The following is a 26,610-nucleotide window of genomic DNA, read 5'->3' on the forward strand; positions in this document are numbered from 1 at the left end:
CCGGGCTGATCAACGCGTGGAGAGGCAGAGCTGCAGCTGAAAGCACTGCCTCTCACTGAAGCGCTGCCTAAATTGCCCCCCGTGGAGTTTGGGGGGATTTAGTTCGATTACAGCCGCAAGGATGCAGCTTTTTAGCTAGGACTATGATGTTGAACACATTTTTAATCACTTGCCGACCGCCTTAAAGGGAAGGTTCAGGGACAGTTGGTAAAAAATAAAAATCCGAATCCACTTACCTGGGGCTTCCTCCAGCCCGTGGCAGGCAGGAGGTGCCCTCGGCGCCGCTCCGCAGGCTCCCGGTGGTCTCCGGTGGCCGACCCAACCTGGCCAGGCCGGCGGCCAGGTCGGGCCTCTTCTGCGCTCCATTGTGCGTTCTACGCCGGCGCGCTGACATCATCGGACGTCCTCCGGGCTGTACTGCGCAGGCTCAGTAGTTCTGAGCCTGCGCAGTACAGCCCGGAGGACATCCGATGACGTCAGCGCGCCGGCGTGGAACGCACAATGGAGCGCAGAAGAGGCCCGACCTGGCCGCCGGCCTGGCCAGGTCGGGTCGGCCACCGGAGACCACCGGGAGCCTGCGGAGCGGCGCCGAGGGCACCTCCTGCCTGCCACAGGCTGGAGGAAGCCCCAGGTAAGTGGATTCGGATTTTTATTTTTTACCAACTGTCCCTGAACCTTCCCTTTAAAGGGAATGTCCAAGCAAAATAAAAAAATGAGTTTCACTTACCTGGGGCTTCTACCAGCCCCATGCAGCCATCCTGTGCCCTCGTAGTCACTCACTGCTGCTCCAGTCCACTGCTGGCAGCTTGCCGACCTCGGAGGTCGGCGGGCCGGATTGCGTACATTTTTACGCATGCCCGCTAGTGCAGGAACATTAACACATACATTTTTACGCATTACTGGTTCAATGCGTAAAAATGTATGCATTGAACCAGTAATGCGTAAACTGTGTGTATTAATGTTCCTGCACTAGCGGGAATGCGTAAAAATGTACGCAATGCGGCCCGCCGACCTCCGAGGTCGGCAAGCTGCCAGCGGGGGACTGGAGCAGCAGTGAGTGACTACGAGGGCACAGGATGGCTGCATGGGGCTGGTAGAAGCCCCAGGTAAGTGAAACTCATTTTTTTTATTTTGCTTGAACCTTTCCTTTAAGCCGATGGGCGGCGGCAAGGGCTGGGCCTAAACGACCGCAATACGCCCATCGGTGGTGGCGGGCGTGGGTATGTGGTGATCGCGTCACGCATGACACGATCTGCCGCCGGTGACAGGCTCCACCCACCTGGCGCAGTACCGCGCCGGCGGGTTATTAGCTGCTCGATCGCCGCATACAAAGCGTATGATACGCTTGGTAATGTATACAAAGCATATTATACAGGCTGCCTCCTGCCCTGGTGGTCCCAGTGATCAAGGGACCACCAGGGCAGGCTGCAGCCCCCCAGGTAAGCACCCAAGCACACTGATCTGCCCCCCCTTCCTTCTGATCACCCACAGCACCCCTCAGACGCCCCCTGCCCACCCCCCAGAACCCTGTTTGCACACAATCACCCCCCTAATCACCCATCAATCACTCCCTGTTACTATCTGTCAACGCAATTTTTTTGATTAGGTCCTAAACTGCCCCCTGGGGGCTCCTGAGCCCCCCCCCCACACTCTCAGATCCTGCCCAGACCCCCCCTGTGTACTGTATACATCTATACATCTATCCTCACCTGTAATCACCTGTCAATCACCCATCAATCACCACCTGTCACTGCCACCCATCAGATCAGACCCTAACCTGCCTCTTATGGGCATCTGATCACCCACCCACACCATCAGATCGCCCACAGACCCACCCTCAGATCACCTCCAAAGTACATTGTTTACATCTGTTCTGCCATCTAATCACCCACTGATTACCCATCAATCACTCCTGCCACCACCTGTCACTGCTACCCATCAGATCAGACCCTAATCTGCCCCTTGGGCACCCAATCACCCGCCCACACCCTCAGAATGCCCTCAGACCCCAGCCCTGATCACCTCACCAGTGCATTGCTAACGTCTATTCCCCCTCTAATCACACCTTGAGACACCCATCAATCACCTCCTGTCACCACCTGTCACCCCCTAGCACACCTACCCATCAGATCAGGCCCTAATTTGCCCCGTGTGGGCTCCTGATCACTCAGCCAAACCCTCAGATCCCCCTCAGACCCCCTTCCGATCACCTCCCCAGTGCATTGATTGCATCTATTTTCCCCTCTAACCACCCCCTGAGACACCCATCAATCACCTCCTGTCACCCCCCCCCCCCCAGCACTCCTATCCATCAGATCAGGCCCTAATCCGCCCCCTGCGAGCTTCTGATCACCCAGCCAAACCCTCACCCGCCCCCACCGCAGTGACAGAAATTTTTTTTTCTGATCACTGCTGGTCTCTACCACTTAATTGTGGCTGAGACCAACCGTTATGCCACACAATACGCAACCGCCAATCCAAGAAGCTACCCTAAAATGCTAGGGCAGTATAGGAACCCCACAAGTGACCCCATTTTAGAAAGAAGACACCCCAAGGTATTCCGTTAGGTGTATGGTGAGATTTTATTTTTTGTCACAAGTTAGTGGAAAATGACAATTCGTGAAAAAAACAATAAAAATCAATTTCTGCTAACTTTTGACAAAAAATAAAATCTTCTATGAACTTGTCATACACCTAACGGAATACCTTGGGGTGTCTTTCTAAAATGGGGTCACTTGTGGGGTTCCTCTACTGCCCTAGCATTTTAGGGGCCCTAAACCGTGAGGAGTAGTCTAGAAACCAAATGCCTCAAAATGACCTGTGAATAGGACGTTGGGCCCCTTAGAGAAATATCTCTGTAAATGGACAATTGTGTGTAAAAAAAATCAATAAATTGTCATTTACAGAGATATTTCTCTCACCCAGCATGGGTATATGTACAAATACACCACAAAACACATTATACTACTTCTCCTGAGTACGGCGGTACCACATGTGTGGCACTTTTTTGCAGCCTAACTGCGCTAAGGGGCCCAAAGTCCAATAAGTACCTTTAGGATTTCATAGGTCATTTTGAGACATTTGGTTTTAAGACTACTCCTCACGGTTTAGGGCCCCTAAAATGCCAGGGCAGTATAGGAACCCCACAAGTGACTCCATTTTAGAAAGAAGACACCCCAAGTTATTCCGTTAGGTGTATGACGAGTTCATAGAAGATTTTATTTTTTGTCACAAGTTAGCGGAAATTGATTTTTATTGTTTTTTTTCACAAAGCGTCAATTTCTGCTAACTTGTGACAAAAAAAAAAATCTTCTATGAACTAACCATACTCCTAACAGAAAACCTTGTGGTGTTGTATTTTTAAAATGGGGTCACTTGTGGGGTTCCTAAACTGCCCTGGCATTTTAGGGGCCCTAAACCGTGAGGCGTAGTCTTGAAACCAAATGTCTCAAAATGACCTGTGAAATCCTAAAGGTACTCTTTGGACTTTGGGCCCCTTAGCGCAGTTAGGGTGCAAAAAAGTGCCACACGTGGTATCGCTGTACTCAGGAGAAGTAGTATAATGTGTTTTGTGGTGTATTTTTACACATACCCATGCTGGGTGGGAGAAATCTCTATGTAAATGGACAATGGTGTGTAAAAAAAAATCAAAACATTGTCATTTACAGAGATATTTCTCCCACCCAGCATGGGTATGTGTAAAAATACTCCCCAAAACACATTATACTACTTCTCCTGAGTACAGCAATACCACATGTGTGGCACTTTTTTGCAGCCTAACTGCGCTAAGGGGCCCAAAGTCCAATGAGCACCTTTAGGCTTTACAGGAGTGCTTACAATTTAGCACCCCCCAAAATGCCAGGACAGTAAACACACCCCACAAATGACCCCAGCAAATGACCCCAGTTTGGAAAGTAGACAGTTCAAGGTATTCAGAGAGGGGTATGGTGAGTCCGTGACAGATTTCATTTTTTTTTTGTCACAAGTTAGCAGAAATGGAAACTTTTTTTTTGTCTCAAAGCGTCATTTTCCGCTAACTTGTGACAAAAAATAAAATCTTCTATGAACTCATCATGCCTCTCAGTGAATACTTTGGGATGTCTTCTTTCCAAAATGGGGTAATTTGGGGGGTATTTATACTATCCTGGAATTTTAGCACCTCATGAAACATGACAGATGCTCAGAAAAGTCAGAGATGCTTAAAAATGGGAAAATTCACTTTTTGCACCATAGTTTGTAAACGCTATAACCTTTACCCAAACCAATAAATATACACTGAATGGTTTTTTTTTAATCAAAGACACGTAGCACAATAAATTTGGACAAAAATGAACACAGAAATTTTACTTAATTTGACAAATTTTATCACAGAAAGTTAAAAAAAAATCATTTTTTTGACAAAATTCATGTCTTTTTGATGAATATAATAAAAACAAAAAATCGCAGCAGCAATCAAATAGCACCAAAAGAAAGCTGTATTAGTGACAAGAAAAGGAGGTAAAATTCATTTAGAAGGTTGTATGACCGAGCAATAAGCTGTTAAAGCTGCAGTGGTCTGAATGGAAAAAAGGCCCTGGTCCTTAAGGGGCGAAAAGACTGTGGTCCTTATGTAGTTAAAATAAAAACATGAATTTTATGAGACTTCAGTCTCTCTTTAAGTTGTTCATAATAAATAAATCACAGGCAGCCAGGGTAATCCAGTTTGCACAGGTTAACTTCCTGATTTCCTTATAAACATCCAGTATATTATAAAGTCCCCAACTCTAGGTGAAGACACTTTCAATGTTGGCAAAGACAATAAGCATGGAGCAGAAATCATCATCTTTCACTCAAGTCAAACGGACCAATCACTCTCAGGCATCCGGGTAAGACATCCAAATGACAACATCCATACTCCCATTAGCCTATCCAGCAGTGTGTTCATTTGAAAGGGGCACCTGTTAAAATGGGCATGACATGTTACCGTTATTCTACTATTGCCTTCACTAACCTAAACCTCACATTGAAATTATCCCTACCTATGCCTAAATCTAAATCTAACCTCCCTTACTTACACCTAACACTTACCTCTTCCCTACCTATTCCCTAACACTGACCTCTCCCTACCTACACCTTACACTAACCCCCCCCTATGTACACCTAACACTAACCTCCCCTACGTACGCCTAACACTAACCTCCCCTACGTATGCATAACACTAACCTTCTCCCTACCTATGCCTAACACTAACTTCTTTTCTAACTTCACCTAACACTAACCTCCCCTACTTACGCCGAACACTAACCTCCTCCCTATCTATGCCTAACTCAAACCCCCACCGACCTAAACCTAACATTAAACTCCCCTCTTATTACACTTAACACTAGCAAGTAACCCCCCCCCCCCCCCCCCCAGTGCTCAGCTTAGCCATGTGCCCACTGACTTAAAGTAAGCTTTAATGCCCCGTGTAACCAAACCTCAGGGCCCAAACTAACTCTCTGGCAATTGGTCAAGCACCTATTTCCGATAATGAACTGCTGGAGACAAACAGTGCTCAGCTGTAGCGACCATTATGAAAAAAACGCCACTAGCCGGAGTCCGCACACTGCATCCCCACATTCAGCTATACTATAGCCAAAATCTGGCACCCAAAGTACTGCCTCAGCACCACCTTTGCCACAGATAGCATTGTGGCCTATGGTGGTGTCCAAATCACCAGGCACTCCTCGGGCCCGTTTCACCCACAGTACCTCACGAAATAAGTTCCCCATTGTATGCTGGTTTATGGACACCAGAGAGAACCATCTCCCTTTTTCCTCCTTACTTGATGAGGAGTCTGTCTGGCCTGAGTGAGAGACAGTGTTTTTGGTTCTTGAGTATAGCAGTTGGCTTTGCAACCTTGGAATTAACTTTCGTTTGCATTTGAAACTTTTATCACAGACTGGAGGTTGATGAGGTTATAAAAACAAGGCAAGGTGGCGTCTTTTCCTCTTGATATGAAGATTGCTAAACCATGCATACTGGATTATCCCAGCTGCCTGCTATATAGTGCTTATCAACAACTTAAATGAAGATAACATCAGTTATTTATTCTCAGATAGATACAGGTGTGTTTGGGAATGTAATGTATGTGTCGAGAGGCACAGACTAACCAGCAAGCTCATGGTGAGTGACCCAGAACTCATTGGAGTGTGTAAGGGACTACAATGGTCCTAAAAGCCCCCTTACTAAGATGTTAAGAAAAACAAAAGTTTGCTTTCTTAAAACAGAAAGAATTTGCGATAATTCAGGTTGGAGTGAGCTTGAGATATCTCCCAGTGCAACACTGCTTCTAAGGGTAACAATGGTTAATTTGCATATATTCAGCAGTGTTGCTCTGGGAGACATCTCAAGCTCACTCCAACCTGAATTATCGCAAATTCTTTGTGTTTTAAGAAAGCAAACTTTTGTTTTTAATGTATGTGTGGGATGGTTTTTATATGTATTCATTAGAACACGCTGTAGTATAGTCGGATTGTTATTTTGTGTAGTTATTTTTTTATTGTAATCCACTGCCATTTTAACTTGCAGCACATACGAGAAAGCTCAATTTTTTCAAGATGGCAGTATGGATGGTGGATGAGATTTTCTAGTATGCTGGCAAATATATAGAATTAACCATTTACACTAATTAATCTCTCTTACTTCGAAAAAACTTTTCATTTGCATTTGCATTAGACTTCACAATACGTAGTGCCCTGTGAATATTTGAAGTGGTAAACATATCTTTTTGTCAGGTGCCTGTGTAATAACAGCCTTGGGTATCCAGCCATGATCTGATATAGCCTTTAGGCTAAAAGGTCCTAGTAAACCCGGCCATTAAACAAGGTATTATCAAGGAGGAGAGTGACAGGAGAGAGAATACTGGTGATGACAATGACTTATCAGGATGAATCAACATTGACTGCTTCACTAATGCTGGTCACTCACCTTTTAATTGTGATAGATGACATTTTTCGATTTGCCAGTCACATCTGTGCAAAATCAAACTGACAAGTGAAAAAGGATATACTTGCAATATATAGTATATTATACTATATATACTTGTGATCATTTTCAATCAAATGTGACTGTTTTATTGAATGGAAGGGTTGGAAAATGTTGATGGCATCGAAGAAAGTAGATCGTACTAAAACATTCAATTAAGATTTTTTTGTGTGATTGTTGTAAAACTAATAGTTTTTTTTAAGAAAGTTGCCATATAACCATCTGTGTTGTATACGTTTTTTTACAACAACATAAAAGATGATGGCCCTATATAAATCCAAAATAACAATAAAAATAATGAAAATAAGTGTATGTGTGTGTGGTCTGCATTACAACCAGTTTGCATGACACTGGGCTTCTATAGATTGTTACTGTCATCTCACTATATTTTGTTTTGCAGTAAATTACTGTGTGATGGATGTAATCATTGGTTTGCACTGGACATTTATCACTGCAGGAACTGCACTGGTTATTGTTATAGTGTCATGTGACAAATGTGTGATCATGCCTAAAAATACATTCTGCATCATCAGAATTTGATAAGCAGCTTCTTATTTCAAAAGAGAGCTCATCAATCAATCTTTCAGTACATCCAGTTCAAGCTGCACTTCAGGCAACACCCTCTGACTTGCGTTCCTTCCTTATTATTTTTTTTAAGTTCTTAAGCAATCAGCCCTGAGGGATAGCCACTGCATTTACTACACACTAGAGGTGCTTTAAGTAATTATAGAGCATTCACCTGTGCAGCTTTTAATAGAAGCATTTTTCACAGAACAGGACTACCTTCCTGGGAAGATGAACACTAATTTTATCTTTTCTACATTCTTTCTATACGTGTATCCTTCCTCTATATTACAACAAGCGTAAATCCAGGAAAAGAATGGAGAAATGCTGTAGTGTCATGTTTTAGTTCTTATTTCGACATCATTGCCATTCTGTTCTTTGTTCATAAATGTAAACCTACCACTTCTCTCACTTAAGGACAACTGGAGTGAGAGGTATATGAAGGCTGCCATTTTTATTTCCTTTTTTTAACTATACCAGTTGCCTGAGAGCCCTGCTGGCCTATTAGGCTGCAGTAGTGCCTGAATCACACCCAAGTCCTAGTCTTGGTGCCCCCTAGACACAACAAACCTTCACTTTTTGAAGGTTTGTTGGGTCTTCCCATATGGCCAACCCCAAATATTTGCAATGGTTGATGAAAAAAATAACACTTGTCAGTGACTGAACAGTCACTGAACAGACTGTATTTCTGCTTCAATATGAATGCAGCCAGGTTTAAAGGATATCCGAGCTGAAAATAAGCTTATGAGAAAAACAATTGTATACAGTCCTCCTTCTCCTAATAATGACTTTTTTATTTTATGACAGTTTTATTTTATATTTAAATCTAGTTTTTACGTTTTTACTGTTTCATTGTCTCTGCTTAATGACATCTTCATTGAAGTATGTCAGAGCTCAAATTTATGAATTACTAGTGACCTTAGCCCGTTTAAAAATGTGCTAAGTCTGTCAGTAATCCGCCGTGCGTGCGCACGCCGCCAGCTGCGCTCGCGCACGCCCCCGCCTCGCGCACTCGCCGCGCGCGCATACACACACACACACGACCGCCCCTTCTGGCCCCGTCCTCCTCCAGCTCTCGGCAGTGTCTCTGCATCTTGTCCCTGCACATTCGCAGTGCTAAAAAGCACTGACACACGGACAAAGGCAGGGGCACTTGCCTATTAATAGGTAGGATTGACCCTTTTTATCTCTTTCCTGCTCTCAGAAGCAATTTACTGACAGAAGAGTGTTTTATGGCTGTAATTACTAATCAGTAAAAGTTATGGTATAGTCTTACCCAGTCCGACCTGGCCAGAAACTGTCACTTACATACCTGATTTTTAACTCTTTTAGGCAGAGAATGAAAAAAAAAAGAACACAGCATAGTTATTTGTGTAGGCACTGTACATACACATGTCTCTATTATCATGTCACATGTCACCTTGGGTATGCTTTAAAGGAGCACGGTAGTGACATATAGTAGAATGTAATAAATTATTCAGGATATCCACTTTTCTGTTAGTTATACTGGCTTCAGCATCAGAAGCACTATATCTATCGATTTATATTGGTATAAAGCCCTGCCCTCCCAGCGATGTCACAGCCTAGGCTGTTTAGCTATGCAGAATACTACTCCCAGAGCATTCTGGGAGACTAGGCAATATTTCTGTTGGCTTTGGCTTTGGAACACACAGTAAACAAACTATCTGCAGTGATGCACCTGCCAGCAGTAAATACCTTGCCACCTGGAATACATTTCATAATGTAAATCTGGGTGAGGAAAGATTTTACATTGGGCAAATACTGACTAAATCATTTATAAAGTAATATTGTAAAAATAAGCAATTTTATTTATTACAATATTTTCAGTACAGTTTCTCTTTAAGACACACATGGGTGTATTGAGTCCTTGCTCAAACATAGTATTGAAACTTCCTCCTTGGTGACGTGACACCATGTTTCATTAAAAGCTTAAGCTGTCAGTATACAGAATTCTAGGCAAGTTTGAATTTTGTTTTGTTTCCTCTCCCTCCCTGTTTTTTTTCTTTTTCAGAATAGGCCTGGAGCTTATCTGAGTCAGATCGGGTGAGGAAAAAAAAGAATTAATCACTACCCACACATATGCATTTTAATCAGTGTGTGTTGATTTTATGGCTCTTTAATGTGCTGCCTATTGCCACCCCTGACACCATTAAGTCTTATGGCTGAAATACATAGGGTACCCGTACAAAGAGAAGCAATAAAGTGATAGTTCATGGTACATTCCCCAAAATATGATTGTGTTATATTTGTGTCAAGTATCCCACTAATGAGCCATGTTTTCAGAATTTTTTTTAAAACATGAGATACATTTGAAGAGTTTATGTGTACAAAAAACTGTGCCAAACCTAAAATTAAAGTTGGGAAATCCTGAAATCACATACAGTATATATGATCATATAGGCCACCCCTCTCATAAGACCACCCCACCCACACACACTTTTGGCCTAAAAAGATCAAAACAATGGAAATGCTGAAACCCCCCATGTGCTGCCATAGTGACCTTAGCAGAGCATGCACTGGAGCGTGCCTGTGGATGCAGAGTGTGCATTGAAGCGTGGTGCAGCATGCATATCTACTTGTACTCACTCTGGCTCTGGTCCCCGCAACTCCCGGCATTCTTCTGAACTGTTCGCCTGGAGATGTAGTGGCCAGTTCAGAAGTTACCGGGGAAACAACAGGATGCAAGAAGCTGGAGGTATAGATACACACTCCAATGCCAGCTCTGAATACGGGAGTTGCACACATGTCACCTGTGGTATATCACCTACAGATAGGCCAACCCTCCCCTCCTTTGCACCCAAAATGAGGGTGTCAAAAAGTTGGCTTCTCTGTGGTGATATATGGAATGTTGTTTAGTGTAAATAATAAACATCACGTTTAGCATGGCATTTTCAAATTTCAAAATCCATTTTAAAGTTGTGGTTTCCTCGGTTGCATATCTATCCATACTGATGTGATGCCCTCCTTCCTGTTTAGAAAGTGGGATCCACCCATATGATATGTAGAAATATTTCTCAAGTGGAAAGTGAGTTATCCTCCACCCAGGCCCATATTTATGCACTCCATTCAGTTAGTTCAGTTCTGCTGAAGGTCTCTGTTGAAGTTTGGGGATATCTTGAAGACTTAAAACCAATCCAAACATTCATTATCAAGCAAACATTACTAGTTTATTTGTTTATGTATCTTTTTCATGAAGATGATCAATACATTTACATTATAAATGATGCTTTGATTAATTACAGAATGATAATCCAGGTCCAGGTTCTTACAATCTTGCAAAAGGACCAGATATCAATAGTGTCTCTTTGTCAGCAAAAGGAACAGGAGGATTTCCTTCAAAGGTAAACCCATTATAAGCACTAGAGAGACTAATGTTGATTTGTCAAAACGTAATATTAAACCAGTATAAAAAGTATATATGGAAACAACGAAGTGGACTTGAGAGGGGAGTTTTCACAGGTGAGACTGCTGATATTTATAGGATTGCATTTCTCTTTGCAAGCTAAAACATAAGAGCGCTCAGATTCAGAAATTCTGACTTCTTTTTAGGAAACTCTATTATTTGGGTGCAAATTCACCTGCATGTGGAACAACCATCAGCGAATTCCGTTGATGGACAAGTGATACCAGTTGGAGTGAATTAGTACTTAACCACCCTGGCGTTCTATTGATTGCGCCAGGGTGGCGGCGCAGCAGTATTTTTTGCATTTTTTTTAAATCATGTAGCTAGCCTAGCTCTAGCTACATGATTCCCCCGTCCCTGCGTCATCCCTCCAATCGCCGCTGGTGATCAAGCCCATCCGGAAATCCCGTTCTGAGCGGGATTTCCTTTAGGGCTTCCCCCGTCGCCATGGCGACGAACGGAATGACGTCGTGACATCACAGGAAGTCCCGATCCACCCCTCAGCGCTGCCTGGCACTGATTGGCCAGGCTGCACACGGGGTCTTGGGGGCCCTGTTACGCGGTGGGTAGCGGCACATCGGCGGCGATTGTCCCAAACACGCAGCTAGCAAAGTGCTAGCTGCGTGTTTTAAAAGAAAAATCGGAGCGTTGCCCTGTGATGGTTATGGACGAGCTGAGCTCGTCCATACCGCCAAGGAGGTTAAAGCATTTTGCTTCAACCTTCTTGAAGTCCTTATGGATAAATTAACCCAAGTGGAAGGAATTGATTAACTTGCCAACTCAATGTCATACGCCGTTCAGTAATCATTGGTGTTCCATGGTATAAAGCCCTCAAACCTGTTGTTAATTGGATCTCTGAGGAGCTTCAGTTCATCTACTTCTATAGCCTACACAAATGTTTCCCTAGCTCATCATTTCCAGATCTTTGTTCATGTACTGAAACACCACTTCAAGAATTAGCTCCATCTTGGTATCTGTTTTTCCTGGATGTGTTTAACAGACAAAAAGCTGACGTGCTTCCACCCCATTGAGCATATGACTATTTCACTGAAATATTGCCAGGGGCAGAGGCAAATGCACCTCTTATCTGAACCTGAGCGAGACATTTATATTGATAAGAATGTGAGAAAAGGTTTCAACTGTCTACTTTTTCAGATATTTTTGTTTTGTGTACAGGAAAGACCATTCTCTTCTTTGTGTGGACTACAGATATTTAAACTAGATTACAATTAAGAGCCACTGTCCACTTCCACTGGTTTCAGAATCCAGAAAAGTCTCAATTTTTTTTATTAACAATATTTTAAGGACTTATGCCAGACCTGAGAAGTGTGAATTCGAGAAATAGTCCATACAATTCTTGAGTTGAATGTTTTCAGTAGACACTATCTTGGTGGATTTTCAGAAAGTTATTGCCATTTTAGGTTGGCAAGCACTAGAGGATAAAAAAGGGTTCAAAGATTTGTCAACAATGAAAACTTTTATATGAAGTTTAGGAGCTGAGTTCTGTAACCTAGAAGCTAGCAGTGAGTTCTGTTGAGGGTGGAGGGATAATGGCCTGGTGCATGACAGAGTGAGAGGGGTAAGGAGGAGAACAATAGCCTTGACCTGCACTCAGACGAGATTATGCCGAAGTTGGGATCTTTCGTCGAAACATCGGGGCGGCCATGCACACAACGGATTTTCAACAGAGGTGGCCTCAAACGGACATCACAAATCATAGTCTGCAGATAGAGTGATGGTAGTCAATTTCTTATGGTGCCCATATACAATTAAAATGTTAAAATTTTCCCGTTTATTCAACCAAAACTATCAAATCGAATGAAAGTTTAAAATAATCTTTTTTTGATCAAGAAAAAATAATCGATTATTCCGTTTTTTTCAATAAAAATCTGATCAGACATGTTGGAAAAATCTTAATATTCGATCTTACGGAATAGTTGAACAAAATAATCTAATCAAAAAAATTGTACCATGTATGGGCACCATTAGCATTACAAAAATATGTTTTGGCTTTTCAGTTGTTCCAGTAATGATCTTATATGTGTATCCTTTCTTGTTATGCCATAGGCTTCTCGAAAGTTCCTCTTCAAAGTCCAACGTACTCCTGCACCTAACTCATACCACATTCAAGATGCTTTGTTTTTAAAAAAGGATTTTAGTCAAGGCAGCTCCAGCATGTTCCAACAGCCTATTGCAAGAAATGTGAATGATACAAAACATAAAACCCCTTCTCCAAATCAGTATAATGTAAGTGTATCAGTTATAAGTAGCAGTAGCTATACTTGTTGATGCTCATTTTTTCTTGACAACTCATCAATTTTCATTGATGTTAAGATTGTTGAAATACAAATCGCCACTGTCCCATGAAGTAGAAGCTGTTCTCGCAAATAAAAGGCATCTGCTGTCAATTAATTATAAACTAACATAGGTTCCAGTGAATTGACCTTAATTTGCCAGCACTGCTTCCATTTCTTTGATAATCAGAGATTTGACTTAGATGTTTCTGCTCATTCCTTTTCATGGCTTCAGTATGTCATAACAGTATAATATGTATGGTGAGGTAATTTTAAAATAGGCTTCAAATGGAAAATTAAGAATATACAGCTTAATGTTCTGTGTAACTGTAAAATTATTTCTGTTCTGACTGATGTGTCTCAGCTTCTGTAAACATTTATACTGTATATTATAAATTTTTATAATAATATGTGTTTATTTAGTCCCAGTTAAAATGTATAAAACGAGATACTCTTAATATAACTGTCATGTCTACATTTGATTATTAGGCAGAGCAAATTAAACATTTTTTGCTGCAATTTTGCTTTAAAAAAGCAAAGTACATTCGTGCCAAGCACCAAAGAGGATCATTAGAGTCTCTTTGGAGTTCCCTGAAGACTCCCCACGTAGGATCCAGATACTGGCAACTTCAATGCAACTGATAGCAACAAATATAATAAAATCTACATTTTAGCTTTGTTTCTATAGATCACTTGAGTCTTTTTAATAGATATTATGTTGATATTTGATACAAAGGTAGATGCTAATGAAAATCTAAACTAATTTGTTTTAGATCAGTAGAACGATTAATATCTTTCTGAAATTGTTTACCTGGTCTACAGCGTTGCACTGCCCATTAGTAGATCACATTCCAGCAGATTGTTTCTTAATATTGATGACACCAAAGTGACTGCTAGCTGTGCATTGTCCAGTGCAGTACAAAGCTATGTAGTCATTGATCTCACAAACTCACAAGTGTGGGTTACCACAAAAGGCAACCACTCTAAAATTAGGTGGGCAGATTAAGACCCACTCAGTTGAGGAAGTCGCTCTCTGTAGACTGGAAAGGAAGGGATAGCACCCCTCCACCAAGGGTGGACATAACAATGAGACACAAGTTCTGAAAAGAGGTGCTAAAATTGGAGAAAAAAAACATTTAAAAACCAGTTAGGAAGAAGTGGTGGACTTACCTCCCGAGAAGGCAGACACAAAGGGCCTGATTCATCAAGCTGCACTGCTAAAATTGCCTTCCTTACATAGCAGCACAGGCGGTCTCTTTTAAGCGGATCCGAGATGAAAAACTAACTATAACAAGTAACTTGTCTATATATCTTATCTAAAGTTTAGATAGTTTACACAGCAAATCTAGCTGCAAACAGCTTTAATAGAAAATGATTATATCTTCCTGTGATACAATGACAGCAGCCATGCTGTTTGTAAACATTACACAGAGGCAGGCTTATCTGTATCTTGAGCACTCAGCCTGTGAAAAAAACCTAATCCTCCCTCCTCCCTCCTTCCCTCTGCCTCTGAAATCAATGGCTAGTAACACCTCCTCCTCCTCCTGCCCAGACTGAGCTCCCATGAGCCCTTGCTACTGCCTAGGCTCTCTGAAAACCTGTGGGCGTGATTTATTTAGTTTATAGGGAATTAGAGTATTAAAACAAAAACAAAAAAGTATTTGGCTTGAGGAATGCCATATAAACAAACAATAGGAAAGGAACACAATTATGCAATGAGTAAAAGTTCACCTCGCATCCACTTTAAGTATTGTTACCGCGATACTTCACTCGTGTCCCTACTATGTTGGTTTTAAATCAACTGTCACACTACCGAATGAGGGTACTGGCAATATCTTAGCAATTACACACTGCCCATAGAGCTAAGCCATAAATACCAAAATTGGTCAGAAATGGACCTGTCCCATATACACAACAATATTATTGTCATAATAATATATGGGAGGTTTCCTGTCTCGAACAAATGAGGAACAACAAACTGTATGCGTGGTCTGTGGTACTGTCTGTACTGAGGGATGAGGGTCTTTGCTGATCCCCCCCCCCCCACTAATCGGCTCTTATAGTGGGGTGTAGCTATCTCATCCACAGTATCACCACACGAGACCTGTATCACAGTTCTGTGTCCTCTAAAATATGATACCTAAACAAGTCACATTGTTGTGGCTACACACTGAGTGCAAATTCTCTCTACTGAGGAACTGTTTGAAGAAGAGAGTGTGCTAATGAACAGGAGATTCGCCCAAAGGGGCTTCCCTAAATATGTTATCGACAGAGCATATAATAGGGCCAAAACCACCAAACGTACTGAAACCCTGGCGTCTAAAAACAAGACTCTGAACACCGAAAAACAAACTGTCAGAATGATAGGGACATTTTCAAACCAGTCCCACCAGATTTTCAAAATACTAGAGAGGTACTGGCCAATTTTACACCAGGACAAACACCTGACTAAGTTTCTAACAACCAAACCATCAGTCACTTATAGACTAAGTGAAAATCTGAGGGACATGTTGGTGCATAGCACATACGCAACCAAAAAAGAAGTGACAACCCACCTTACGTGGCTACCCCCAAAACCCAAAGGGTCATTTAAATGCGGCCACTGCAAGGCCTGTAACCACATGCCCACAGTAAAAAATTTCATCTCAAAAGCTACAAACAGAAGTTTCCCAATAAGATCATTTTTTAACTGTAATACCAAGGGATTGGTGTATGTGGCAGGATGTAGCTGCGAATTGCTCTATGTGGGAAAGACCACAAGAGCCTTAAAAGATAGGATCCTGGAACACATAGGGGATATTAAACACAAAAGAGACACCCCTATCTCAAAACACATGAACTCGCTACATATTGGAAACTCATATGCAATCTCATTTTGGGGGTTACAGCAGTGGAAATGTGGAGCCTGGAGGGGAGATCTAGATAAAAAGTTATTACAGTTGGAGGCAGCATGGATTTTCCGATTGGATATTCTAGCCCCCAAAGGGCTAAATGACGACTTTTCTGTTAAATGCTTTCTATAAGTTTATTATTTTTTGATTATCTGGTCTATTATTTTTTGATTATCTGGTCTCCTAGGCATAGTACCTTGTGTACATCTCTTGTCACCACCGTTAATACATATAGCGCTATGCACGCCATCCCCCAACCCTCCCCCCCCCCCTCCGTATAGATGGTCTCCCATCCATTTTGCACCTGCGATCCTCCTACCCCTCCCTCCCCCATCACCTTCCCCCCCCCCCACCCTGACATTACTATTAAGAACCATCCACTGCATTGCACAATCAACATTGCACTCACAGCAAGTTGTATGGGGATATTTTGACTTGACAGACAGTAACAAGTGTGCTGTCTATTTTCCTGACCATCTAATCCCCCTATCTATATGAGCTGTGTGTATAGATTGTGAATCCACTAAGATGTGAGCAATGGATGTAATTGTAGTGGGTACCTCGCGCCACCTATGTATTCAGCAGACGCTGATCACTTGCTCTACTATGGGCAGCCAGGTTGCCATGGCAGCGCCCTTAAAACTAGGACGGCGAGCGCAGATTTGTTTACACAGCGCTGTCATCCACATGTAGTGTATGGGTTGCTATGGACGCACGGCAACCAGGGCGGATATGACATCACAGGGTGTGACGTCAGCGGCTAGAACGAAGTTTGGAGAGCGGTGGCTGGACGCACTACCACCGCTCTCATATACTGTGGATGGGGCAGCCATGTGGGGAGACTGTGAAGACAGGTAGGATTCTCAATGCAGGCAACATGGATGGGTTAGATATGAGGGGCGGATCTGATGGATGGGGTGTGGCATGGTAACAGCTATTTAAACACAGCCAGCCGGCAACTCGATTAGCTCTAACTTGGACTATTGCTGTGGGAAACTTTGACACTCGGTGTGGGGATAGCTTTTTACTGTGTTTATTGTTTTGTGCACGATTTTCTCATGACGACGCCCTATATTAGGGTGAAACAATTGTTGAGAGCACTGTATATACTGACACTTATACACCCACTATACTTTGCACCCCAGTTACCTTCTGCGAAGGAGTAGTACCTATAACTCTGACCCCTATGGGGTCCCTTTAAGTGTGGCTGGCCACAATATTGACCTGTGTGCAAATACGTTGCTACCCTAATACTAGGGGAATTTGCGCTCAGTGTGTAGCCACAACAATGTGACTTGTTTAGGTATCATATTTTAGGGGACACAGAACTGTGATACAGGTCTCGTGTGGTGATACTGTGAATGAGATAGCTACACCCCACTATAAGAGCCGATTAGTGGGGGAGATCAGCAAAGACCCTCATCCCTCAGTACAGACAGTACCACAGACCAGGCATACAGTTTGTTGTTCCTCATTTGTTCGAGACAGGAAACCTCCCATAAATTATTATGACAATAACATTGTCGTGTATATGGAACAGGTCCATTTCTGACCAATTTTGGTATTTGTGGCTTAGCCCTATGGGCAGTGTGTAATTGGTTTTAAATCAACAATGACATTTAAAGCGGACCCAAACAAAATTTTTTTTTTAAATTCTAAATATTTAGTTGCACCACTCTGACACCTACAAAGATAAACACTCCTGCAAGCCTATCAGCATTTCAGTACATGCTTTCACCCTTCTCTTTTCATGACTAAGGTTATACAGGTGGCAGCCATTAGCAATTCCTTCTTTGCCGGACACCTCCTACTCCACCAGTCTGCCGGTTTCTGTCTGGCAATATGAAAGGAAGGGAGGGGTTCCTCCAATAAATGTAAAATATTGTATATGTGTCATCATGCAGCTGAAAAAAGGCTTGTATTTATTATTATAATTTAGAAAATAGATTTTATTTCTGAAATCTTGTATTTTCAATTTGGGTCCACTTTAATGGAGTACTCTATGATGCAACGCGTTTCACAGGTTCAATCCCACTCCATTAGGCAAATAATGGAGCAAAAACTAGTAAGGGTCTGGTAACAAGCCAAAGCACCTCTGGCGCCACAGAGGTGCTTTGGCTTGTTACCAGACCCTAACCAGTTTTTGATCTATTATTTGCCTGATGAAGCGGGATTGACCCTGCAAAATGCGTTGGATTGTGGAGTACCCCAATTAATGGCATTGTTGATTTATAACCAACAGATTTTGTGTCTGTCTTCATGGGAGGTAAGTCCACCACTACCTCCTTTTTAAACAGTTTTAAAACATTTTTTATTCTATTTTATTCTATTTTGGTGCCTCTGTTCTAATGACCCGTTGATCAAACATCAATCAATATTTTCATTAGATGCTATGCATTCATGAAATCTTATGTATCTGAAAGCTAGGCCAAACTATTTCTGAGTGGTGCAAAATAGTGGAGCAGGTACAGATTTTGATCATTTCCTTGTTCTAATAGTCTTTGACCAGCTTTGGACCTTCAAGGTAAATAAACTCTTGAGAAGGTGAAAGGCTTTGTTTATCTAGAAGCTCTGGCCAATCGGAGACTCTTAAAGCTGAAATAAATACATATTTAATAATTATTTTCCTGATTCCCTGAACATCCCCACTTCACCTGTTGTCAGTCTGTTGTTAATCTAACAAATGTCTTCAAATACCACATTTTGAATCTTCACTCCTTTTCCGAGCAAACTGCTTGGCAGATTTATAGCATGTGGTTGATTTTCAAGAGCAGCTTTGTTCTCGTCTATAAATCTTGACATCTTGCCTACCTAAACTATGAATACATGCATTTCTCATTAAGATGTATGTTAATATTCTCTGAAAATGTGTTTTTTTCCAGGCATCTATAAATTATTCCCATCCCAATAATAATGTATCAGCTCATGCTGCTTTTGTGTCAAGAACAAAGAGAGAAGGTCTGCAATTAAACCCTCTCAAGGGACCTTCACCTTGTAAGTACATTGCATGAAGTGATTCCTACCATAAACATTCAGTAAGACCTAATAAATACAGTAGTAAATGTGGAAACAGAAGGCTATCCATTTTGTTGAGCAACCCTCAACCAACAATCATTTTTGTAATGTTAGAAAGTTCCAACCTACAGATGACTGAACATTAGGGACAAATTATGCCATGCTTTTATTTGTTTTGCTTCTGTATGTAAAAATATGTAGTTTTATTAAGAAATAATGCACATCAATAATGTTAGTTCCTATTAAAATTACTTTGATTTGAAGAATTTTGTCAATCAAAATAACAAACATTTTCAGTTTATTCATTCAGTTGAAGCAGAGTCCGGTGAGGGACACATTGGTAGACAATGATCTGGTATTGTTCAGGGGACAGAGCCCCATGCTTAATGGCTCTGCCTATTTAGGCAATACCTGCTAGCATGGTGGAGAGAGGGTAGATTAGTCTTGGGAGAGGCACTTTGCTTTTATATTTGTGACAAATTGAAATGTTTACCCATTGAACCCAGCAGGGACAAAAAAAGTCACATGAAATGTTTATAAAACATCACTGTGTGTTTTAATATACCAGTCCCTGCACCATCACCAGTTATTTAGGTGACAAGCACTGCAACCAATGCTGCTAGGGTTTCAATGATCAGGAACCACTTTATGAATTCCCCTTTCTGCTATTGTGGGCTGTGTATATTTATGGTTCAGGTATGCATGCAACCTTTTATGTTTAGTAAATATTGCATATTTACACTATAATAGTAATTCAGAACCTATGCAGTGTTCTCCCCAGAATTATTTAGCTGGGTGGCACAAAAAAGTAGCTGGGTGGGGTGCAATGAGAGAATACAGGGCCATTGCTTCTCTGCGCAAGAACCTGGGGAGAACATTGCTATGTGCTGATTGCTATTTAATCAATTCACAGTTGAACGCAGAGTGTATCATCCGTAACAGCTACGCCCTATACAGACAGTATACTACTGATGTCTGAAATACTGTACATTCAGTTGACACTCTGGAAGCAGACCTCTGACAATCATGCACACTGAGCTTGGACAAGATGTATGTTCTGGAGAAGGTGGGAAGGAAGGCTCCCTACTATGTGTGTAGACAAAGCAATTAGCTGAGAAATTGCTGGTCATCTGTTCTTTGACAGCTACAGAACATAGGTGATGCCTGTACGAACATCAGACTGTCGACCAAAATAATCACAAATGATCATTTCAGCAATCAAAAAAGTACAGTTTGTATGGACCTTCACTCTCTAAGTCAGACTTAGTCATTTTAACCCTTTTGGGACCCGCAGTCACTTTTTCCCTTAAAGGACAGATGCAAGCAATTTTTTTTTTAAATCTACTATCTACTTACCCGGGGCTTCCTCCAGCCCCTGGAAGCCGACCTGTCCTGTGCTCTCGCCGCAGCTCCGCTCCTAGCCGGTAGCCCGGGCATCTACTGCGCTTGTGCGAGAGCCGCTCACGGTCCCGCTGACATGGTCTGGAGTATTCTGAGCAGGCGCAGAACTAGTGCACCTGCCCAGTACACTCCAGACCACACCAGCACAACCGTGAGCAGCTCTCGTGCAGGTGCAATAGATGCCAACCTGGCAAGGTTGACATCTGCAACAGAGGGGACCCTGGGCCACCGGCTGTATGTGGAGCTGCGGCGAGGGCACAGGATGCTGCAAGGGGCTGGAGGTAGCCCCAGGTAAGTCGATTTTTTTTATTTTTATTTGCTCTTACCTTTTCTTTAAGGACCTGAGCCTTTTCCCCCTATTTTAGAGCTGTGATCACTGTGATTGGTTTATTGGCTTCTGACTGTAGCATGAAGCTCAGTTCAATGGTAGCAATAGGACGGGAGAGTGAAATCTATGCCCTGGAAGGGATTAGAGGCAATAAACAGGGCGCAAACTGAAATCAGCGGCGTCCAATACAGGCTAAATAAATAGGAAATGCATGGAATGGTATTAGTAACATAATGTATAGCTTGACATGCTATTCTATTCAGTTTGATGGGATATTTCTGCATAATAGTAAAATAAAAGCTTTGAGGACTAGAAACTTCTAGTGTTATTGATGACAATACTGTAAATGTTATAAATAAATATAGTTTAACTTAGGTTGCAGCAAGAAAGTTAACAAAGAAACAATTTACACGTATTTCCTCATAACATGTACACTATAAATCTTTCAAGTCCACATACAGGCTTTGAATTGTGCAAAATAGTACATTTACAAATATGGACAGACAAAGAAGCAACTGGCTTGACATGCACCACGTAAGCCTTAAATAAATTAACAATGTGTTGTTTTAGGCCACTATACAGTTAAAGATTCGCTGGTTAAAGAATCTCCCAAGGTCCTAGTATCATGCTTCAAGTCAACAACCACTCGGGATGTTTTGCACGTAGCCTTGAATAACCCAGGACCAGCTAGCTATGACCCATATGGATCCCCTGAAGTAACAAAGAAGACTGTTTTCCCGTGAGTTATTTCAAGTTTCAATTTAAAAGTTAAATGACGCCTTTCATTGGAACGTAGTATACTGTATTTTTATAGCAAACATGCTTTTTTTGCATGCAGTGTGCTGAAAAGTTATTTTACAGATACAAAGACTGAATTACTTAACGTCAGTGAGACTGCAATAACCAGCACATAAATTGCAGCTGACTGCTAAAGTCTGCATTTCGGCTTGTTGGGCTATAGTACTAATGTGAGCTTTTTCTTACATGTGAGCTGATGCTTTACGACACAGCATTACTCGTTATTGGCCAACTGAACATTTCTGTTAAGCTACAGCTATAAAAAGCTTCTTTGCATAGCCTGCAATGGTTTTTTCTCCACGAAAGCATGCAAAAAAAACAAAAAACCCAAAGCCACCTTATCTCTTTGGAACTATACATAACCACTATAACAGCAATGGGGTCATGGCCCTGAAAAGGAGGGGGGCATAGCTTCTCCTCCATTCCCTTCCAGAGCATTGCAATCACTGCTGGTGACCTCAAGAGATCTTTGAAAGACCCTCTGTCCAAGTGGGATGCACAATAAAAGAAGAGGGTTTACAGTGCTGTCTGATTGCCTTAAAACCAGAGAATTTGGCACCTTCATTCTGGCTAATGTATACAGGGGTCTTGGGAAACCCCCTAACATATTGCTTAAAATGTGTAAAAGAAGAATCAATGAAAACACTGTTTGTGGGAATATTTGATACTTTAACCACTTCCGGGTTTCGGGTGGTTTGGATGATCTTTGCTGCGTGGGCTCTTCAGCCCGCAGCACAGATCAGATAGCAGGCAGGGCGATCAGACTTCCCCCCTTTTTTCCCCACTAGGGGGATGTCCTGCTGGGGGGGTCTGATCGCCCCCGCTGCGCTGCTGTGCCTAGCGGGGGCCTCCTCTGCAGCGCTATTCCTCTCTCTGCCTCCTTCCCTCCCTCCTCTCTTCATTATGGGCTGCGCAGGATGGAAATCCGTCCCGCGCCGCCTCAGATAGGCTTCAGCCTATCAGATGCCGGTGATCCCCGGCCAATCAGAGGCCGGGGATCGCCTATCTCGCAGCAGCGCCGTATGTATGTAAACAGCGGGGGAAGATGTTCCCCGCGTGTTTACATTTACCCTGCGAGCCACGATCGGAGGCTTGCAGGGTGTTCACGGAGACATACGAGTGGCCGTTTCCATGGAAACCGCTTCAGGATTCAGGGGCGTACTTTTGCGTACGCAGAATCCTGAAGTGGTTAATACTTCTTGCTAGAAGACAACATCCCTTATTCAATTCACTTTTTCTCCAAAGTTTTCTCCTAGGAGATCATTTTTCATCTTATGTTTAAAAAGTTTTCAGCACTCTGCATTTGAAAATGTACCAGAAAGTAGGTGAAAAGGTACTGCCAAATATTCTGAGTATTTACTTGCTTCTTGGAGGCTTGAAATGCATTTTATTTATACTATGTGAAAATATCACCTAGGAGAAAATGTAAATTGAATAAGGGCCAGGGTGTGTCACCTATTAATGAGCATCAGGTAAAGCACAGCTGGCATCTGCAGCAAGATAATGAGCAAAAACATACAACACTTCCGTTAAAGAGGAACTTAACAGGATTGAACTTAACCATTTATGCCTCAAGGACGTAGTACCTACGTCCAGGAGGCCACGTGCGCGTCTGCGCGCTCCCGCGGCCGATCGCGCGCGTGCACGCGCACTCCCAGGCGCGGATTCGGTAGCCCAGGAATCAATGTATCGGGCTATGGTGCCCGATCACTGATTCCTCTCCTCTCCCCCGCTGAAAAAGCGACAGCTTCTCTCGGAAGCTACGCTTTTTCTGAAGCTATGTCCCTCTAAGCGTACATTGTACGCTTAGAGTGACGTCATGTAAACAAACTCAAGATTGCCATCTTGTGGCCAAAAAGTAAAACTACAAGTAAAAATAAAAAAACATTACAATACACAAATATTTCCCCAAATAAAACACTATTTATATCCCACCCTCCCAAAAATGCCCACATAAAATTTTTAATAAAAAAAAACAAAAACATTACTAAAAAAAACCACATAAATATTTACCTAAGGGTCTAAACTTTTAAAATATCTATGTAAAGATGAAATATTTCTCTCTATTTTTTTTTTTTTATAAGCTTGTAAATAGTGATGGATGCAAAATGGAAAAAATGCTCTTTTATTTCCAAATAAAATATTGTCGCGATACATTGTGATAGGGACATAATTTAAACGGTGAAATAACCGTGACAAATGGGCAAATACAATACGTGGGTTTTAATTATGGAGGCATGTTTTAATTTAATACTATAATGGCCGAAAACTGACAAATAATGAATTTTTTCATTTTTTTTCTTATTCTTACTGTTAAAATGCATTTACAGTAAGGTAGCTTTTAGCAAAATGTACCCCCCCCCCCAAAGAAAGCCTAATTGGTGGCGGAAATAACAAGATATAGATCAGTTCATTGTGATAAGTAGTGATAAAGTTATAGGCTAATGAATGGGAGGTGAACATTGCTCGGATGCATAAAGTGAAAACGACTGAAGGCTGAACTGGTTAAACCCAATCAGTAGCCGATGCCCCCTTTTCCAGGGGATATCTACACCTTTTTTCAAATAGATCATCAGGGACATATGTATGGCTGATACTGTGGTAAAACCATTCCCACAGGGTGATGTCATGGCCCTGACCGTTTCCTGTTTGGGAACCTTTTTGCATTGTGGGAAATAAAAGCTGCTTAAGGCTGCCAAGCAATCAGTATCTCCTTCTGCATACAACTCTCAGTAAAGAAACATTCTGCATAGATCACCTGGCAGGACTAAATATGTCGCCACCGGTGATAAATTTCAGAATGTACAGTAAATCTGGATGAAAAAAAATGAGTAAATAATATATAATTTAATATTGTTACAAAATAAGCAATTTTGTTAATTACCTTATTTTTAATACAGTTCCACTTCAAGATCAAACACATTCAACTTCCAAGTACATGCCAGTGATTATCCAGTAGTACTGATATCACACGCTGGACATGTCTATGAATGCATATAATCCTTGACAGTGACCATACAGATACATGTGTTGCTCTAATGTGGTTTGTAAAACTGCAAGGTTTCTTTGCTACAGGAGCAAAGTGACTGACTTAGATCTCATAGTCTGTTTATGCAATTCTTAATGCAGCACTGTTAGGCATTATTTACATAAAAATTTAACTCATTTTGAATGGCATATGGGTGGCATGCCCTACTAGCTATAGTGCATATTAATGATCGTCTCAAATTTTGATGTATGCAAAAACAAATAGAAATTAACGGTGCATACTAAACCATTGACCTAGCTGATTTAAGAAAAATGTTTTGATATTCCTATATTTGGACTGCTGACAAAGCTGGCACGGAAATCACTACTTAAGAAAATCACTGCAAGATTAGATGTAATCTTAGCTGTTGTAACTGACTGGTTACAAGTACTAAAAGGGTAATTGTTGTTCAAAAGACTCTAAAGACATATTTCTGAAGATCTTTATATGAACCCTTTAGGCAGTTCATTACTTTACAAATGTTTTTAGAATACAGGAATAACTTTCTGTGGGACTGTAACAGTCAGTTTGGCCTAGAGTGCTCTATGTGCTACTATAGGTCTTAACAATGCTCAACTTGTTATGTATTAAGTTATGTGTCATTTTGAGGTCATACCTTTTGTCTTGTGTTTCTCTTCTCAGGACAGTAAACTTGATTCATTCTTCTAATGGCAGTTCATCTCAGTTTCTAACATAATACACAGTGTATCCCATACATTTTATTTGCCCATTATTATTATTATTATTGATTTATAAAGCGCCAACATATTCCATGGCGCTGTACAAAGTAAGAAACAAACATGGGGTACAGAATAATACAGACAATGATGTACACCAATATACAAGATACATAATTAGTGACAAAATACAAAAAATGATACAGCATACAGAGTACAAAATACAGAAGTGGTAATGACAGTGATAAAAGTAACATGATGAATAAAATGTATAATGATTTCCAAGACACAAAAGGGGGAGAGAGCCCTGCCCTTGCGAGCTTACAATCTAAAGGGAATGGGGGGAAACAAGAGGAGGGGTAGTATACGATAAAATATATAAAGGCAGTGTGTTTTAGGATACCTAGTGAGAGTGCAATTTGGTCTTAGGACAAAGGGAAGTGGCCTAGGGTAGCGCATATGCTTGTCGGAACAAATTAGTTTTTAGAGAGCGTTTAAAAGTAACAAAGGTTATTTAAGGAAGGGGAATAAGAAAAATTTTATTGAGAAGATTCGGGATGACAGTGGGAACCTTTATACTAAGAGCAAAGAGATTGGTGCAATCTTCACCGACTATTATGAAAAATTATATAATCTAGAAAAGGACTCGACCTTAGAGCCGAGTACTTTTCTCGAAAAGGCGGGATTACCAGTAATTAATGAGGATATGCGGTCGATGCTGGAGGCACCCATTGCTGAATCAGAATTCAAAGAAACAGTTTTTAAATTAAAAAAAGGGAAGAGCCCAGGCCCAGATGGGTATACAGCTGAATTTTACCAAACAGTCTGGAGGGTTTGGCCCCTATATTCTGCAGTCTAGTAAATTTTGAAGATTCTGAAGTCACCTTCTCCAGAGAATCAAACAAGGCTCATATATCATTAATACCGAAAGAGGGGAAATCTACTGACAAATGCAGCCAATACAGACCAATTTCCCTAATCAACGTAGACGTTAAAATATACTCCAAAATATTGGCAACAAGATTGGAAAATATTGTGGAACAGTTATTGGGTAAACAACAAATTGGTTTTAGAAAAAAAAGATTGATACAAGAAAATGTCTATGCGGCTGTTGGTTTTATGCACGAGTGTAAAAAGGGGAAAAAAGAAGGTATTTTGGTAACAGTGGACGCAGAGAAAGCCTTT

General features: G+C 41.6%; 1 protein-coding gene across 6 annotated transcripts in view; it reads left to right on the forward strand.

Moving 5' to 3' along the window:
- Nucleotides 1–26,610, forward strand: part of STPG1 (sperm tail PG-rich repeat containing 1) — a 127,947-nt gene that overhangs the window by 56,646 nt on the left and 44,691 nt on the right. For all 6 annotated transcript variants that reach the window (XM_068268986.1, XM_068268987.1, XM_068268984.1 and 3 more), the window contains exons 4-7: nt 10,833–10,931; nt 13,061–13,240; nt 19,061–19,172; nt 21,493–21,661. In XM_068268986.1, coding sequence (XP_068125087.1) covers nt 10,833–10,931; nt 13,061–13,240; nt 19,061–19,172; nt 21,493–21,661 — 560 coding nt within the window. The remainder of the gene's footprint in view (nt 1–10,832; nt 10,932–13,060; nt 13,241–19,060; nt 19,173–21,492; nt 21,662–26,610) is intronic.

The sequence above is a fragment of the Hyperolius riggenbachi genome, chromosome 2 (genome assembly GCF_040937935.1).
Source record: "Hyperolius riggenbachi isolate aHypRig1 chromosome 2, aHypRig1.pri, whole genome shotgun sequence".
Lineage (NCBI taxonomy): Eukaryota > Metazoa > Chordata > Amphibia > Anura > Hyperoliidae > Hyperolius > Hyperolius riggenbachi.